The 18093-nt window shown below is 42.4% G+C and overlaps 1 protein-coding gene across 2 annotated transcripts in view; it reads right to left on the bottom strand.

Moving 5' to 3' along the window:
• LOC147024514 (beta-1,4-N-acetylgalactosaminyltransferase 3-like) overlaps positions 1 to 18093 on the bottom strand; it is a 352417-nt gene that overhangs the window by 94341 nt on the left and 239983 nt on the right. For both annotated transcript variants that reach the window (XR_015059072.1, XM_085884517.1), the window contains exons 8-9: positions 9290 to 9356; positions 5288 to 5464 (exon numbers count right to left, since the gene is read on the bottom strand). Coding sequence is in view for 1 of the 2 variants with exons in the window: in XM_085884517.1 (XP_085740643.1) it covers positions 5288 to 5464; positions 9290 to 9356 (244 nt within the window). In the remaining variant the exon portion in view is untranslated. The remainder of the gene's footprint in view (positions 1 to 5287; positions 5465 to 9289; positions 9357 to 18093) is intronic.

The following is an 18093-nucleotide window of genomic DNA, read 5'->3' as shown; positions in this document are numbered from 1 at the left end:
TAAATTAAAGGCTTTAGTGATCAATTATTATGCAAACCTTGTTCAAATTTCAAGTCAATCAGATGGGAATTCACAATTTATGTAACCTGGACATTGACCCTTTGACCTTTTGCTGAAGAACAGCTAAAAAACTGCAACACTTCCACTTTCAGGAGAGCCAGAAAACAACATCTGTCCAACCTCAAGATTGAACTTTCAAACCTATGTCACTCCTCCAATACCTGGTGGTACTTTGTTTAGTCTGTCTCTGGTGTATGCTCCCCTTCCATACCTCCCTTCACTTAAAATGGCACCACAGCTCTCTGCTCATGAGAAGGCCGTATGCCTCAATTCCATGTTTGCTTCCAAAGCTTGTGTCCCCAACCCCTCACTCTCTGTACCGACCCAACTGCTCCTGGAATCTGTATCTTTTGCACCTGAGAAGGTGGATGGATAAGTTTCTGTCAACCCTCGACTTTGACTCTGCGACTGGACTGGAAGGCATCAGCTCCCGTGTCATAAAAACCTGCTCTGCTGCTCTTGCACAACTTCCCTCTGCCAAATTCAGTATATAAATTGCCCCCAGGTAATCTTCCATCTGCTTGGAAATCAACCAACATCACTGCATTACATAAAAAGGTGCAAAAACTGATCCCCTTAACCACAAATCTATCAGCATACTTCCAATAATTATAATCAGCAAGGGCATGGAATCCATCATCACAGTTGACATTAAATCCTTCCTTTTCTCCAACAACCTCATCTCAGATCACCAGTTTGATTTCAGACCAGGTCACTACACCTTAGACTTGCTGCTTTTATTCACATAATGGTGGATGGAGGTGCTGAATGTCAGACATGAGATCAGAGCCGTCTCACTGGAAATATCTCATGCTTTCGATACAGTCTGTCATCCTGCCTTATTCACAAAACTCTTTGTCTATGGTCGATAGAGTCTTCACCTCGAGGAGGCTTCACCATCAACATTTTTCGGATAACAGTCAGTCCAGTTGACCGGGGCAACTCTAGCAGGGCAGAAATTTGTGAAAGCAAATGTGAAATTGCCACCAAAGTGTTAAATTTGACGTTTTCTACTGTTCTGTTTTTCTCCTATTTTACCCAAAGTGTAACTTCATTGAGCGCAATGAAAATAATGAAGTAGGCGAAAGGCTTCCATGGAGTGAGCAGTAAGCATGGTGACTGCAGCTCAGTTCTCCATGGAGACAGCCCTGCAGTTAGGAAGGCAAAAAATTAAAGGATTAGAATGAGTAAAGCAATGGCATAAGTGAACTATGAGTTCAATGAGAATTTTTAAAATGTTTTCAGTGGTTGCAAAGCAATGAATCCCCACACCACAGCATGGTGGCCAAAAGGTAGACACATGCACTCGAAGCTGTCTAGACTGGATTTGAATTCTTTCACCTTTTTGTGTGATCTGCATTAATTTAGGATGTTATTTCATTTCATTCAGAGTTTTGAGTAATGTTATCTTCTATATAAAAGCGAATGAGACATTGTTTGTTTGTTTGTGACGCTAATCCTCTGAGCTACCAAGGTTAATCGCCAATAAACTTTATAGGATCACATTTTTTAATCACGATACACCCTACGAGGGGTTTTAAACAGTCATTTGCTCACAATTCATAACTTAAAAACACATGGCACCACCTGTCAGGGAAAGAGGTGGGTATCCAGAGGGAGGGGGTGTGGGGTAGGAGTCCAGAGGGAGAGAGGTGGTGTGGGATGAGGCATGGCAAAGGGTGGGATGAGGGAGTGGAAAGGGTGGGAGGTGGGACCCAGCGTTGCCTGGCCATCAATGCCGGGTACCTTTGCTAGTTGTTAAATACATCATGGTTGATAAGCCCAGTTAAGTCAAGTGTACCTTCCTCAGCGATCCCGTACGCATCTCGCTATTTGGCAGATAACAAAACGCCTCATAAAGATCACTTGATATCCTTGGGGGCTTGACCTTTTGCTCAGCGCTGGTGTTAATCGGCACTGATATATATATATATATATATATATATATATATATATATATATATATATATATATATATATATATATATATATATATATATATATATATATATATATATATATATATATACATACATACATACATACATACATACATACATACACACACAAACACATACATAGAAAACGCGCGCGCACGCACACACACACACACACACACACACACACACACACACACACACACACACACACACACAGATGAGCCAAAACATTATGACCACCTGCCGAATATGCTGTTGGTTCTCCGTGTGCTGCCAAAACAGCGCCGACCCGCCGAGGCATGGACTCTACAAGGCCCGTGAAGGTGTCCTGTGGTATCTGGCACCAAAACATTAGCAGCAGATCCTTCAAGTCCTGTAAGTTGCAAGGTGGAGCCACCGTGGATCGGACTTGTCAGTCCAGCACATCCCACAGATGCTCAATCGGATTGAGATCTGGAGAATTTGGAGGCCAGGGCAACACCGTGAACACTTCATCATGTTCCTCAAACAATTCCCGAATAATGTGTGCAGTGTGGCAGGGCACGATATCCTGCTGAAAGAGGCCACTGCCATCAGGGAATACTATTGCCATGTAGGGGTGTACCTGGTCTGCAACGATGTTTGGGTCGGTGAGGTGTCAAATTGATGTCCACATGAATGGCCCGACCCAGGGTTTCCCAGCAGAACATTGCCCAAAGCATCACACTCCCTCCACCGGCTTGTCGTCTTGCCACAGTGCATCCTGGTGCCATCACTTCCCCAGGTAAATGGCGCACACGTACACGGCCATCCACGTGATCTAAAAGAAAACGGGACTCATCGGACCAGGTGACCTTCTTCCACTGCTCCACGGTCCAGTTCCAACGCTCGCGTGCCCATTGTAGGCACTTTCGACAGTGGACAGGGTCATCATGGGCACTCTGACTGGTTTGCGGCTACGCAGCCCCATACGCAGCAGGGTGTGATGCACTATGGATTGTGACACATTCCTCCCCTGACCACCATTAAAATTTTCTGTGACATGTGCTACAGTAGACCTTCTGTTGGTTCGGACCAGATGGGATAGCCTTCATTGCCCTCACGCATCGATGAGCCTTGGGCGCCCAACACCCTGTCGCCAGTTTGTGGTTTGTCCCTCCTCGGACCACTGTCGGTAGGTACTCACCACTGCTGACCGGGAGCACCCCACAAGCCTTGCCGTTTCAGAGATGCTCTGACCCAGTCGTCTGGCCATAATAATTTGGCCCTTGTCAAAGTCGCTCAGGTCTTTACTCCTGCATCCAACACATCAACTTCAAGAACTGACTGTTCACTTGCTGCCTAATATATCCCACCCCTTGACAGGTGCCATTGTAACAAGATGATCAATGTTATTCACTTCACCTGTCAGTGGTTATAATGTTTTGGCTCATCTGTATATATATATATATAAAAATATATACCTCAAGTCAATTGGATGAAAATTGACGATTTATGTGACCTTAATCATTTGATCTCAAAACATGAGGCTTATATGTTGCTTGTGACTACCTCTATCAGGTGGTTCAGTTTTGTGAAGATCAGACAGCCAGAGAGATCAACAGACTTGAACAACAAATCTTCTTCTTCTTCTGCTTTCGGCTGCTCCCGCTCGGGGTTGCCACAGCGGATCATCCGTATGATCCGCATAGTGATTTGGCACATGTTTTACGCCGGATGCCCTTCCTGACGCAACCCTGGTCGCCTCTTACAACGCAGGGATATGGTACGCCTATTTTAACCGGGGTATACACCGGCCCAGTATACTGGTACTCACTTTGCCGACCTCGGAAGGATGACAGGCTGAGTCAACCCCCTGGTGTATTAATTCAGTGGCCCAACGGGGCTTGAACTCAGGACCTTTTGGATCCCAAGCCGCTGCCCTAACCACTGCGCCAACACCAGGCTAGACTTGAACAACAAATATACTTACAAAATCAAATCTAACTGACTGGCAACTAATGATAAAGTACATCTTCACATGTATTCAAAACACCATCTGAATGTGAATTGTGTGATTAAACAAAGGGATCGATGATGTCACAATGAGTATCTACTTTTATAAATAGAGTTTGTGTGGCTGTATCTATGTCAGCAATAATCACTCGTCGATTGGTTGTGGCACTGACAAATTCGGATTGACGGTATTTCCCAGCATTATTGTTGTTGTATCTTTTTGCGTCAGCAAACAATGATCCATGAAGGTGGTGCCTCGCCTCTCACAATGGTGATTACAATATTGGGAATTATGGTGCAGCTTTTTATCACATGCTTTCCTCATATTGTTTCCTCACTCACAATGGTGATTACAATATTGGTAATTATGGTGCAGCTTTTAATCACTTGCTTTCCTCACCTCTTAATGGTGATTACAATATTGGTAATTACAATGCGGCTTTTTATCAGACGCTTTCCTCACCATGTGGTCTCTCACCTCTCACAGCAGTGATTACAATATTAGTGATTATGGTGTGGTGTCTATATCACACTTTTTCTTCACCTTATATGACCTCACCTCTGACAGTGGTGATTAAAATATTGGTGATTACGGTGCGGAATCTTTGTCCCACGCTTTCCTCACCTCGTGACTCATCGTGATCATTGTGATATTGATCACGGGGCTATCCTTGATACATTCCTTTGACTTTACATTCCTTTGTAAAGGTTTTACATTCCTTTGACATGATTTTACATTCCTTTGACTCCCCTGACAATAAGCGGCCATCTGTGTTCGGTGGGATGCCACAGGTACTCCCACCTGGAGGGCAGGGATGCCCGCTAGTGCAAGATAATGGATGGATATCTTTACCAATATCGAAAACAACGATGGCCCACCAAAGATGGACAATGCTGCATGTTCACCCCTGTTTGTCTGTAAGCAGGATATCTCAAAATGTTATGGACAAATACGGACGAAAGTTGGTGGACCGATTGGGTCTGTGACAATGACGAATTGTTTCGATTTTGTTGAAGATCTGGATGCAAGGATTTTTCAAGTGATTATTTACCATTTAGAGATAGGGCCAAAAACGATATATAGCACAGTATCTCAAAAAAGTTAGAAAAAAGGATTCAGATGAAACTTGGGGGCTAGATTGGGTGTGTGACAAGAACAAAAAGCTTAGACTTGGGTTGGTTGATAAAGATGGACAGTACATCAACAGCGCCTCTCTATCACAGGTGCATTTAAACTTTCAATAAAGCACGTTCTGTGTGCTAGCTCTTATACGAGCCTCGACATTGTATATAAAAAAAGCAAAGCATCTCACCCTGATAGAAATCATCCTGAGAGTTGTGGTTCAACATTGCTGCCTTTCTCAAGTTGACCTCTTTGCCCCAAGGATCCTGAGTTCCATTTGTGGCATCGAGAGTTGTCACTGTGTCAGGTGTAGTAGCCTTTGTCAGGGGGATGTGTTCCACCTCGTCCATCATCATGCCCATCTCATCTGAGTGAGAGGGAGAGGTGATGTTGTTAGTCATACAAGTCCCAGGATGCCCCAGACAGCACTGCATCTGGCAGTAGAAAACCATTAGCTCTTTTGTTCTGGGATGCCAGTCGAATATTTATGATTGTTCCATATCAATATTTATCGTCAGCACTATCCACATCAGCAGTTTCCAGTGTTGCAGTTAAATCTCAGGAAACTACATCTGAATACAAACTCGAAAGCATCTCAAAACGCAAAGCCCATCCACATCCACTTTGTACTCGTACTAAACTTGACGAAAACAACGGTCAGAAAAAACAGAGAAGTAAAATTTATTAATCGGTTTTCTCTATATTTTCGTAATAAAAGTTTGTTGAAAAATTGATGACAAAAACACAAATGATAAACTAGAAACCATCTCAAAATGTAAACGGACAAAATAAAGAAACACGGGAGCGATTACAAAACCCAGCCATCTCGTGCTAACTTGCGGCAGACTGGCTAATAAGACCTACCTGTACTCACTGTGACTTTGCCCTTTGACACTTTGACCCAATTATTAGTCTTTTCCATAGTCTCATAGTAAAGGTTTGTCTATGGGGTGCAAGTTCATTCATAACAAAACCTCAAATGGTAAAAAAAAAAAGTTATGGTCTGGACAGTCATACAGACATACTGACACACAAACAAGCAGTCATAGACTGGTACTTACGAAATCGTCAACTTGACCTCTGACCTTGTCTAATAAAAGCTGTCTCGAGAGAAGGTAGCGATGCAAACCAGAAGTTTCTACGATGATTCTGTACCAAACCATCAAAAATCGAATGTTTGACCTCACTGTGACCTTGACCTATGACCGATTTTGACCAAAATCTAACTAGTGCTAGCCATCACCCTCCTGAATACCATGGTGTAATTTGACATTGGTAGCTTCTTCCGTTCTCGAGTTATCGTGCCAACAAACAAACACACAAACACACAAACAAACAAACAAACACACAAACACACAAACAGATGACGGAAGTCATCAATATACTTACGAAATCTTTAGATTTCGTAAGTAATAAGCGATTTCAACCCCCTGTTTCCTACGAATTACTTTCTAAAGGTTTAATTTTTGAAAGATGGGAAAAATTAAAGTGATTAATAATTGTGACCCGTTCACACAGCATTATAACAGGTAAGGTTTGAGTACATGGCAAGAATGTAAAGTTATGTTGAGATAAAAACTGGTGTTTATTATTACCTCTGCCACTGAAGAATCTGGATCCAGGTCTGAGAATTTTTTCAGTGATTCTTCACCACTGAGAGATATTGCCTAAAAATGATATACAACACGATATCTCAAAAAGTTATGGAGGGATTCGGACGAAATTTGGTGGATGAGTTAGGTGTGTGACAAAGACGAATTAGTTCTATTTTGTTGAAGATCCGGATCTAGATCCGGCCTATCAGTAGGATACAAAACGCAAACTGTTCGGCCTGGTGGAGGTATGCACTCTACCAAGTGTCATTCGAGTTTCAAATTTAATAGCTCTCTTGTTATGTCCAAGCAATGCTAATTTATTATGTCTATTATTATGTTTTAGCAATGGATGTGTAGCCTGCACTTTACCATTGTCATACAAGGGTTAATCAGTAAGTAAATGGCTGATAATATCTGGAATGTCATATTAAAAGGGTGGCTGTTCAATAAAAAGTTTTCAGTTGTTGTCACATAACCATGCAAAGTATTACAGTTTCGTTAATGTCATGAATTTTTACGTCAGGGCACGCACAAACTGATCTGGTTGGTCTACTGTAAATAATGTAATGAGGAGCACATTCATTAATTGAGAGCAACTCATGTCCTGGGTTAAAGGGAATTTAGTGACTGCACTTGAAGCCCCAGAAATGCTTGAGTCGAAGTCACTCACTGTTTTTTATTACTTCAAATATATGATATATACTACTACTACTACGGCTATAGCCAGGGACAAGTAACACTACATACCAGTGGGAAATAATTTAGAAATTTCGTTTAATTCCCAATTGGGCCTTTTCTGAAAACTACATCAGAGGGATCCGAAAATCCACAAAAGCAAGTGCTTGCAGAACGAGCAGGCAGGTCAGGTCAGGTGTGGAAGCATGCGCCGAAGCTGTGTGTCGATGTGTCCACTTTCCACCGATACTCCAAGGGCCTCCGTCTGGCCATCCCCCAAGCAAATGCCTGGCCCATCCACATCTCCTCGAAATGTTGATCAATATGCTGCAACCATGAGGCACATGGTCGTCCCATTGGCATCTTACACTCAAGAGGCTCCCTCGCTGAGAGAATCTGGTGAGCAGGATCAGCGTCAGGAAAACGAGCCACATGTGTATACAGCCGCAGATGACGCTCACGGACTATGCAGGTAACAAATCTCATTTGAGTTTCTCTCAGCAACAGCTCGATGGACACAAAGTCCAACTAGCGATAGCCAAGGATTCTCTGAATAGACATCGTACCAAAGGAATTAAGTTTCCGTCTCAGATCCCTGGTCAGAGTTAAAGTCTCACGTCCATAGAGCAAGAGTGGAAGCACCAAGGACCTGAAGACTCGGACTTTCGCCATCCTACACAGGTACCGGCAGCGCCACACCCCATGATCCAGTGAATCCATGACTCCCCAGGCAGGCAGCAGGCAGCTGACCTAAAAGGACTCAAAGACGCTTTATGATACAACACTTCACCGGAAAACCCTACCTGCAAAATATTCAGATCTATTTCCATCAGGGATCGAATGCAAGTTCCGATAGTTTTTGGTGTCAGAGTCTGCTTCCAGTCAGTCTGCTTCATCATGACCATCATCAAGTCCCAAGGACAAAGCCTCAAGATTATCGGTCTAAGTCTTCAAGAGCTCGCATTCACCCATAGCCAGCTGTGTGAATGTAGATAAGCTAGTAGATAAGCAAAAGTCATCTCGTGTGTATACTCTTATTCACAATATGTTGGCCATTTTCCTTTGTGATCAGGTTCATGAAACTCTCGCCACAGGGCTGTCATGCCAATTTTATTTCCAAATTTCAGCTTAATTGTGTTTGGAAATCTGTAACAATCCACAAAGGCCAAGTCGGGAGCATGATTGCTCAGTTGGTAGCATTCTTGCTGCTGAGCTGTCTGATCCTCTATTCGATCGCGAGTGTGGTCGAAGACAGCCAAGCTATATTCAGGTGTACATGAAGCATGTCAACCTTCAGAGGGATGCTAAGTTGTACGTTGTGTTATCTCTGCTCAAACTTGCTTGCTTATGTTAAAAATCCAATGGGATCTTTAAAAAACAAAAGGTTTGGCCCACACCTTTTGGGCTTTGGATTAAAAAAAAATTTTTTGCCAAGCATTCGCATTATTGTGACTCAATATACTACACATCTCAATAATTCCACGGTGCATTGCAATTTACCATCAATAGATAGTTTCAGTGTCCTGGTAAAATTCCAAACCTATGCTGGTTATCAGATTTGTGCCGAAACTCCGAATAAATACCCAGAGGTGTATTTTACAAATGGTAATGCACTTTATAAAGCTTGCTCTACAAACAGCACGAGGCTACAGATTCCATTGTTTCCAATTTGTCAAGTAAATGGCTTTTCAACAATAATGCATTTCCCAGTGCAAGACAACCTGAGAAAAGTTCAGTCGTACACCTCAGTAAACCAGCCAGCAAACCACCACATTGAGTCTCAAAGCAATCATACATGTCAGGCTGTCCTGCTCCAAAAATCATCTATAAATTGTGGTCGATTAAAGAACCTTTCACCCAAAAAGAGGCTCAAATGGATTGATCGATCAAGTGAAGCAAAGGAATGTTTTGTGTACTCTTACCAACGTACAAAGAGATGTGTCGAGAGTCAATAATGAAGAAGGGTCCCCCTGAAGACAATTGTTTCCACTGAGGTGAACAAACAGAAGAAGATAGGTCATTTAGAATTAAACGGAGCATGATCATGAAAATACAGGTACTTCGAGAATAAATAATCAAAGAAGAAGGCATCAACATTACTGAATCACCCATGGAATGGGCTGACAGGATGGCCGAGACTCTAGAGGTATGTACACTCACCTCTAAGCTGTCTCACCTGGGTTTGAATCCTAACCCAGCTGTAAACTGTCAGCCCAGTGTTTCACAGGCAGGGTGATTCATCAATGTGTGTGCCGTCCCTCTGATGGACGTTAAATGAGAGTCCCGCCTGGTGGCATTCGTTGGTGAATGCGTCCTTCGTGAAGAGTAGATGAGTTATCACCAGCACCCTGAACATATTCGAAGCCGATATCATGAACAAATTACAAATTCCTGCCCTAACCTATGTTGCATCAGTGGCACAGACAAACCCTTCGTCAATGATACTTTCCCACAGCCTTGTGCTGCGTATGGAAGAAGAACTCATAGTATGGCTGATGTGTGTTTTGGAGTATCTGAAGCTCATGCAAGAGCTTTTGAATGTATACATCACATGAGCAAGACTGGAAGCGTTGAAGAGATACATGTAACACTTTCTAGCCAATCATAAAGATTGATTAATTGATTGGCAGATTTGAGCTCTGTTTGAATTTCCGTGTGCGTCTGTCCGTGAATGCGACCTGAAGAAGAAGAGGTCTGAATACAAATGCGGACGGGCTTTCCATTTTGCTTTTTTATTTTGATATTCCTCTCAGTGTGTTGTTGTATATCATTCACAATTGAGCATCTAAAAAGGCTGTGATGAATATTCCATTAAAAATGTCCCCCTCCTCACTCCTCACACCACCTCATTTAATTTTTCCCCAAAGCGAATGCGGATGGGCTTTGTGGCGACGGGACGGGCGGGTGCTGTCTAGTTTTATATAAACCTAAACCGGCATCACCTCAACTCACCGTTTTAAACCATTCACCTGGTGAAATACTTCAAGTTTGTACTGCACTTTACTGGTAAGACATAATCCCAAAAATGTTGCCTTTCTCTTCAGAGCCATAACTAAACACCGAGTCGCAGGGATGAATACAGAACAAGCGGCGAAAAGTATCGCGGCTCAGATTAATTGCCGAGTGAAAACAAAAGACGTGCGATTGCTGATTGTCCAGTGATATCTCGCACGAAGATCATGTGACATAATTGTAAGGGCGGAGGGGAGGGGGGTTCACGTGCACCCGGTGAACCACAACCCCCCCCCCCCACCTCGATCTGCCATTGGTGAGTGTTGCAGTTTTCCCAGCTCTGTCAAAACTTCTTCAAATGCTAAGATACCAAACCTGTCTATTCTATCCTACCATATTGTTGTTCTTTGTTCCTTTTGTAATCATTGGTATTGTGAATTCATTCTCATGTCTTTTTATCAATGTGAAGTTGGTCATGTCGTATCGATTTAAAAACTGAGTTTATCGAAGCTTTGGACCAACTGTGTGATCATGAATCTTAGTTCTGACACATTGTGTGTCTTCTCTCCTCGGCTTCCTCACCTCATGCTTTCCATCCAGCAGACTTAATCATTTTCTTCTTAAATCCTCTCTAAAGCACATTTTTAACACACTTTTACAAAACCCACCCAGCACCCCAACTCATGCCTTGTAACCCCTTCTTCATTCATTGTTTCTCCTTTTACTCATCATTACTTTCTAAAAGCTCTGTAGCAATTGGTCATGGTATTGTGTTGAAGACTTTGTGAACCTGTGAGTTTGACTCGATCTGTAAAATTCCAGCCCACATTTCTACAATAGGTACATCCTTTTCCACGATGTGGTAGTGACTTACCTTCCACGCAAACAATCCTCTTCCTCCTCTGACTCTGGGCTCTTCTGACCATGTTCTTGAAAAAGTCCATATCTCTCTGGAGGTTATGAAGGAGTGACCCTAAACTGTATAATATGGTATCTGTTTGCACAGGTCAAATGGCACATACCGCAATCTTCCCTCTAACAAAATAATTGTGCTGTCATCTCCGTAGCAATGTACGTATATTAGTTCTGACAAGGAATACTTTTGCAAAAGCTGACTCTCTTTCTCATGTACAGGTATATCTCACCCTATCTGTGGCTATCCTCTCCATATTCTCTTGGCCCTGGTACACTAAATATTATGGAAAGGCTGTTGCGGTTAAAGCTTGTTTTCTCAACATGGAAGGTTAATCTGACAGAGGGTAACTTTAGGTCACTCCATAAGACTTGCTAACAGTGTGCATATCTATCTTTAGGTAAGCCAGAAAACATGATTTGCAAATCTCAAGGCTGAACTTTCCAACCAGTCTCTTCCTCAAAGTCATTGTCGCAACTTGTCCAGTCCATCTCTGGTGTATGCTCCCCTTTCATCTCCTACCTCACCTCAAAGAGCATCACCATACTCTGCTCAAGATAATAAAGAATGTGTGTTGGCCTTCAAATCTTATGTTCTCAATCCATCCATTGTCCCCACATATACCCCTCATAGCCATTGTCGACTGAGCTTTGTGTCCTTCTCCAGTGGAGAAAGTAGAGAAAGTTCTGTCCAACTTTGACCTTGCTTCGGCACAGGCACTGATTGCATCAGTGTCCTTGTTCTCAAATCCTACTCCGCTGCTCTCAATTCTGCTCTGTCTGCACCCTTCAGACTATTCTCTTTCCATTTGCTGGGAAGTCAGCAAGCATCACTCTTCCACAAGAAGGTTGCAAAAATACATCCTATAAACGATAGACCATTAAGCTTGCTTCCAATTACCAAATAAGTAAAATTTATGTTTTCAAACGGTCTAATTAAATCTCTCAGCATCAGTTTGGATTTCATTCAGTGTCCATTATTGTTGTCCAATGTCTCCTCAGCTTGGAATCGAAATTATTGGAGGTCAGCATGCTGTAACCTTTTGAGCAGATTAACTAAACTGTCTTGCCCTGAACTATTCAATTCCTCCAAAATAAATAGAAATACGACCACTTAAAAACACAGAATACATTGACTTCCTTATTCACCACATGGTCCTCCACACTGAAAAAGTGAGGCAAGGTATATCCTTCATAATAAGTGGAATAGGAATACATGTACATTAGGGAGTATCATATTGCCATTGAGCTATCTTGTCTTGGTTGAGTCCTCAAGGAGATTGTATTTAACAACAAAAAACTGTTCTCACATTCTGGTACTGTGCAAGCTGAAGTGCTGCATTTTTGAACACACTATTCTTTTGATGAGGATACAAAGCAGATAGTCTCAACTTCAATGAGGTTGTTCTTATGGGATCTTTTGTAAAAGTAAGCCACTGCATGTTAATATGCAATCAAAATCCCGTGCTTTGGGTTAGCTGAACGAGATATAATTAGCACGACTTACAGTAAGTGGGGGAGTATATGGGACAATTATGGTGGATCAAACTATGTTCTCTCATGTCCACCAATTTTACAACTTTGAAAATCAAGCACCGACTTTTGGAGAAAAAAAAACAAGAAGAACTTAAAAAGCAAATATTTAATTAAAGGCAAAGATAATGGGATTATCATGCTATTGTTTGGTTATCGTTGTTGGTATTTATATACTAATATATAAAGCCACACTTGTCAGCCTATGCAAACAAACGTGCTTCATAAAGCATTGAGAAACATATCTCAGGTTTTCACTTGCAGAGCTTTTTGCTATTCAGACCTTTCAGGCATTAAATGACCTGTCATGCTGCTTATCATGGATGATAAATGGAAGGCCCGCTTAGATGGCTCTGAAAAAAAAATTTCTCGTGAAAGTGAATTCTTTCATATCACATTATTCCATGGTAAAATTCTGCACGACAACATTTCGAACAAATGACACGTTTCATCAAGCTGCAAGTTCAGAAAATGTAGTTCCAAATCTGGCAGGTGGGTTCCTTTAACCTTCTGTGGTTAAAAAAGAAAACGAATCCAAGTCCTCCTCGAGAACACAACTCCCGCCCACGTATTGAAAATTGGACGTGTAGATTTTACATTTCAATAACGAAGATGAATAAATAAATGTACAATGAGAAAAGGTGGATAAATAAATTAACAATTCAAGGTGGTATGTTGGTATCGGTGATTGTAAAGTGCATAAAAATAAATAAATAAATAATTCAAAGTTGTATATCAGTTGTGGTAAGCTGGTAAGCTGTATATAAATACATAATTTAAAGCTATACGTTGGTAGTGGAGATGCTAAAGTGTGTATAAACAAATATGTAATTCAAAGTTTGGTTGGTAGAGATGGTAAAATGTGTATAAATAAATCATTCAAAAACGTGTGATGGTAGTGATGACGGTAAAGTGTATATAAATAAATAATTCAAAGTTGTATATCAGTTGTGGTAAGCTGGTAAGCTGTATATAAATACATAATTTAAAGCTATACGTTGGTAGTGGAGATGCTAAAGTGTGTATAAACAAATATGTAATTCAAAGTTTGGTTGGTAGAGATGGTAAAATGTGTATAAATAAATCATTCAAAAACGTGTGATGGTAGTGATGACGGTAAAGTGTATATAAATAAATAATTTAAGGTTGTGTATTGCTCGTGCAGATGGTAACATGTACATAAATAAATAATGGTCCCTGCAAGCGTATACGATCCTGCACTATTCTCCATTAAAAAAATGTATATCCCAAAATTCCAAATTGGCTCAAATCACAAAATTAGTTTATGCACCTCATGCCCAGATATTATTGCATACATGTGCCAAATATGAAAGAAGTATGTCCAAAAATTTCGAGTAGAGTCTCCAAACGGACACCCAGACATGTGGGTGGATGGACAGCCCCCAAAATATATGCCTCCAGCGGGATGATGCCTGGCTGTGGCTCATCATCAGAGTTCTTTTACAAGGGACTTCAATGCAGGGGTAAGCAATTAGACCCATCAACCCATTAGACCCAATGGTTGCCAAACTATGATCGTTTGTCTGTGCTCTATCCTTTAACATGTTGACCAACAAACAATGAAGCAGCAGCACATTTTTAAGTGTTTGACTTGGCCTGGCACATGTTCAAACCACGAACCTTCCAGACTCAGAGCAGGTGCTCGAACCATTGCACTATTGCATCTGGTTTGTTTCTGTTGTAGTGTTTCTGGAAGTTTACTCCACACCTCCTTCTGTTGTACCATTTTCTATGCAATGAAAACTTCCAGCCCTTTCTTATAACAATCATAATTACCTCCATCACCAAAGGTGAACGGAGGTTATGTTTTCACCCCTCTCTGTCTGTGTCTGTCTGGCAGCAGGATATCTCAAAAAAGATAAACATGGATTCGGATGAAATTGGATGTGTGATAAAGGACGAATTGTTAGTTAAAAAAAAAAATTCCGAAGTGATTCTTCACCATTGAGAGATGGGACTAAAAATGATATGTATCACGATATTTCATGAAGTTGTGGACGGGTTATAACAAGCCGATTCGATTTTGGTTCAGGTCTGGGTCCAGATCTGGCCTATAAGTGGGATACACATGAACTGTTCAGCCTGGCAGAGGTATTCACTCTACCGAATGCTATTTTGATTATGTAGTTGTGTTTTCTCATATTAAGTTCTTTATCCTTCTCTTTGTAAATTTTATGGTCAACCATAGTCAAAATGGCTTCCATGTTATGGAATGGTAGTTTCTTTTGATTATCATCTCCAATTGATCTGTTAACTGTTTCTGTCGCCCCTTCCTTTCCAGGAGGACAATTCCATGCATGAACTCCTATCTGAGTGAAATACCCCTAATTTACTACAGATGGAACTCTCCTTTTCTATACTCAGGCTGTGCCACTGGTCCTGTCACTGTCACTTCTGCTGAAAAATTATTCAACAACTTATTTTGTCGACACTCATTCTCTTAAACATCTCTGCCAGAACCTCTCGTATTCACCTCCTTTCTATTGTATAAAGTTCAGTCTGCAGCCATTCATTAGAGCTTAATCCAGCTTGCTCCGAAATCAATGTTGTCACTTTATGCTGAACCCTCTCTATGGCAACTCTGTCCTTCCACAGATATGTTGACCAAACTAGAACACAATGTTATAGGTGAGCTATCACTATGTTTCTGATGTGTCAACACTCCTTCTTTTAAATTATTGTTTATCCCTCTGCAAATACAACTCAAAACCTTCTTAGTTTTAATTATCGATGCCTGGTGCTGCTGTCTGCCCCCCCCCCGCCCCATTTTAGGTGAGCTATCACTATGTTTCTGATGTGTCAACACTCCCTCTTTTAAATTATTGTTTATCCCTCTGCAAATACAACTCAAAACCTTCTTAGTTTTAATTATCGATGCCTGGTGCTGCTGTCTGCCCCCCCCCCCCCGCCCCATTTTAGGTGAGCTATCACTATGTTTCTGATGTGTCAACACTCCCTCTTTTAAATTATTGTTTATCCCTCTGCAAATACAACTCAAAACCTTCTTAGTTTTAATTATCGATGCCTGGTGCTGCTGTCTGCCCCCCCCCCGCATTTTCCGCCTCATCACCTCCCCCCACCCCATATCTATTACCACCCCGTAATCCTTCTCTCACAATCCTTTATACTACACTCATTTGTCTGTTAACGTCCATGTAAATCATATTTTCACATATAAATCTAGGTTTGACAAAAAGCTAAATGACAGAAGATTAAAGGGGAATAGAGAGACAAAGACATTGTAGATGAGTGGAAGTGTAGCAGAAAGGAATGGGGTAGGAGGGGGAGGACCCAAAGAGAGTATATTAGAGCTAGCATGTGTTGATATGGGAGAAAGAATAGGTGATGATGGGCAGTACTCTTGAAAGAATGGAAGGAGAGTTACAAGACAACAGTACCAAGGAGTAGGTTCCACAGACAAGATTATAGTGGGATGAAGAAATGGAGGTGAGCAGTTACGTCAGAATTGGGAATGGTAAACACTGATTTTCTGCAACAGCACATATAATCTGGGTGGGCTTGAGTAGGATGGAGGGCTGAGAAGGTGGGAAGAGTGGGGCCAAAAGTGAGGCAACAAACAAAAAGAGTCCAGAACCAACCTGTAGTGGTTGTAAAGCAAACCTTGGGACTCGTCCTCCTGTCAAAATATGCAAAATCACCTCCAGGGGAGTAATACGAGATGCAACTGCACCATCCCAGAGTGGGAACGAAGACTCCATGATCCTTCAGGTTAAGGTCTTGTACACTGTAGTGAATGAGCTCTGTTCAGCTCAAGTTGGACTTAGTCCTGCAGAGAATAATGAGGTATTGACCAACTTTATAAGCCAGTTAAGAAATGCAGTCCATCCAAGGGAGGATTGTGACAAATTGCAAGGCATTCGAGCTCCATGGACAGCAATCCTTTCAGGAATTGGCCAGATATATTGTTGTGGTGCCGGGTATCGGTGGCGAGCACGACCGCTAGGGAGAGTAGTATAGTCGGCTCCACCGAACACCTGGAATTTAGGTCGTACCTTTCAGATAAATCCGAAAGGTCACCGGTCCCTTATCGGACTGAAGATCGCCAATAGGTCGACCACGTGGGGTAGGGTCAATTGCCAATTTCAATATACCTAAATACCCACGTCGTCAAACTACCAGGGAAATTCACGCTCGGCAGGATATGCGAGATCTGGGCCGTTACCGAGCCGGATCCGAGTCGTACCCCGAGCGGAGAGTACCAGAACCCTGCCAGCCAATTGCACGATGACGGCAACAATGAGGTTTCCTAATCCCCAATACGTACCACCGTGGTAAACCAATGGCAGAAATGACAAAGAACGAGCTGGTACATTCAACAAGAAGATAATTTATTTACACAATAATCAGGGAGGGGAACACAGAGCAGAGTTATCATGAATAAAAGAAATGTAAATAATGTACAACAAAAAGCACTTAACAATTCAACTTATCAGACAGTGCCCACGGACACACACACACACACACACACACACACACACACACACACACACACACACACACACACACACACACACACACACATCACAAAAGAACTGGACCCCGTGGGTCTATCTCGGTCAAGCCGGGCCGGGGTACCTGTCCGCTTCGTGCAGCCACACATACGCTGAACCACTGGTGGGACTCGATTTCATGATCCGAAGTCTACGGCTTAGGATCCTGGCTGCTCGACTACCAGACCTGCCCTCCAAAGGACCCCAGACCGCTCCAACCACGACCACGACCATCTGCAGAAACCTCCACAGTTGCCACGATCACACGGTCTCCCGAAAAACTGGTCCAGACAAAGCCAATCTCCGACCGTCTGCCGCAAATGCTACGATCCTCCCAACTGCCGTCCTCTCCTTTTTTGAGGAGGAAGGCGCTTCTTCTCCCCACCACTCACCTCCTGATTGGACGGTGGGTTGTCAGGCGACTCATGGCGGCCTCCCGATTGGCTGGGGTGCGCGTGTGGTGCTCGCCCTCCGCTCATTGGCTGGAGGAAACGCTCTCTGCCCCTCCTCAGAGCGGGGCTTCGACCCGAGGCGACGAAGCCCACGTCAGCCAAAAACACGTACGTAATGGCGACCGGTCGAGTGCGGGAAGGTGGCGTTATTGTAGTGGATGTAGTAGTAGTAGCTGTAGTTGTTGTCGGTGATGTAAAAATCCTAACTATAAAATAATTCCCAGGTCACGTACAATTAATCACCCATTAAACATAGGATGGGACCCTACCTCGAAACACATACCGATATAACTGATCTATATGGACTCTGGTTTTTGTGTGCGATGGGTTCCAGATTCGTAACAA

The sequence above is a fragment of the Eptatretus burgeri genome, chromosome 6 (assembly GCF_056783735.1).
Source record: "Eptatretus burgeri isolate ZD-2024b chromosome 6, Ebu_testis_v1, whole genome shotgun sequence".
In the NCBI taxonomy this organism is placed as follows: Eukaryota; Metazoa; Chordata; class Myxini; order Myxiniformes; family Myxinidae; genus Eptatretus; species Eptatretus burgeri.
Note: the sequence above shows the minus strand (reverse complement) of the source record. Positions and strands in the feature narration are given on the sequence as shown.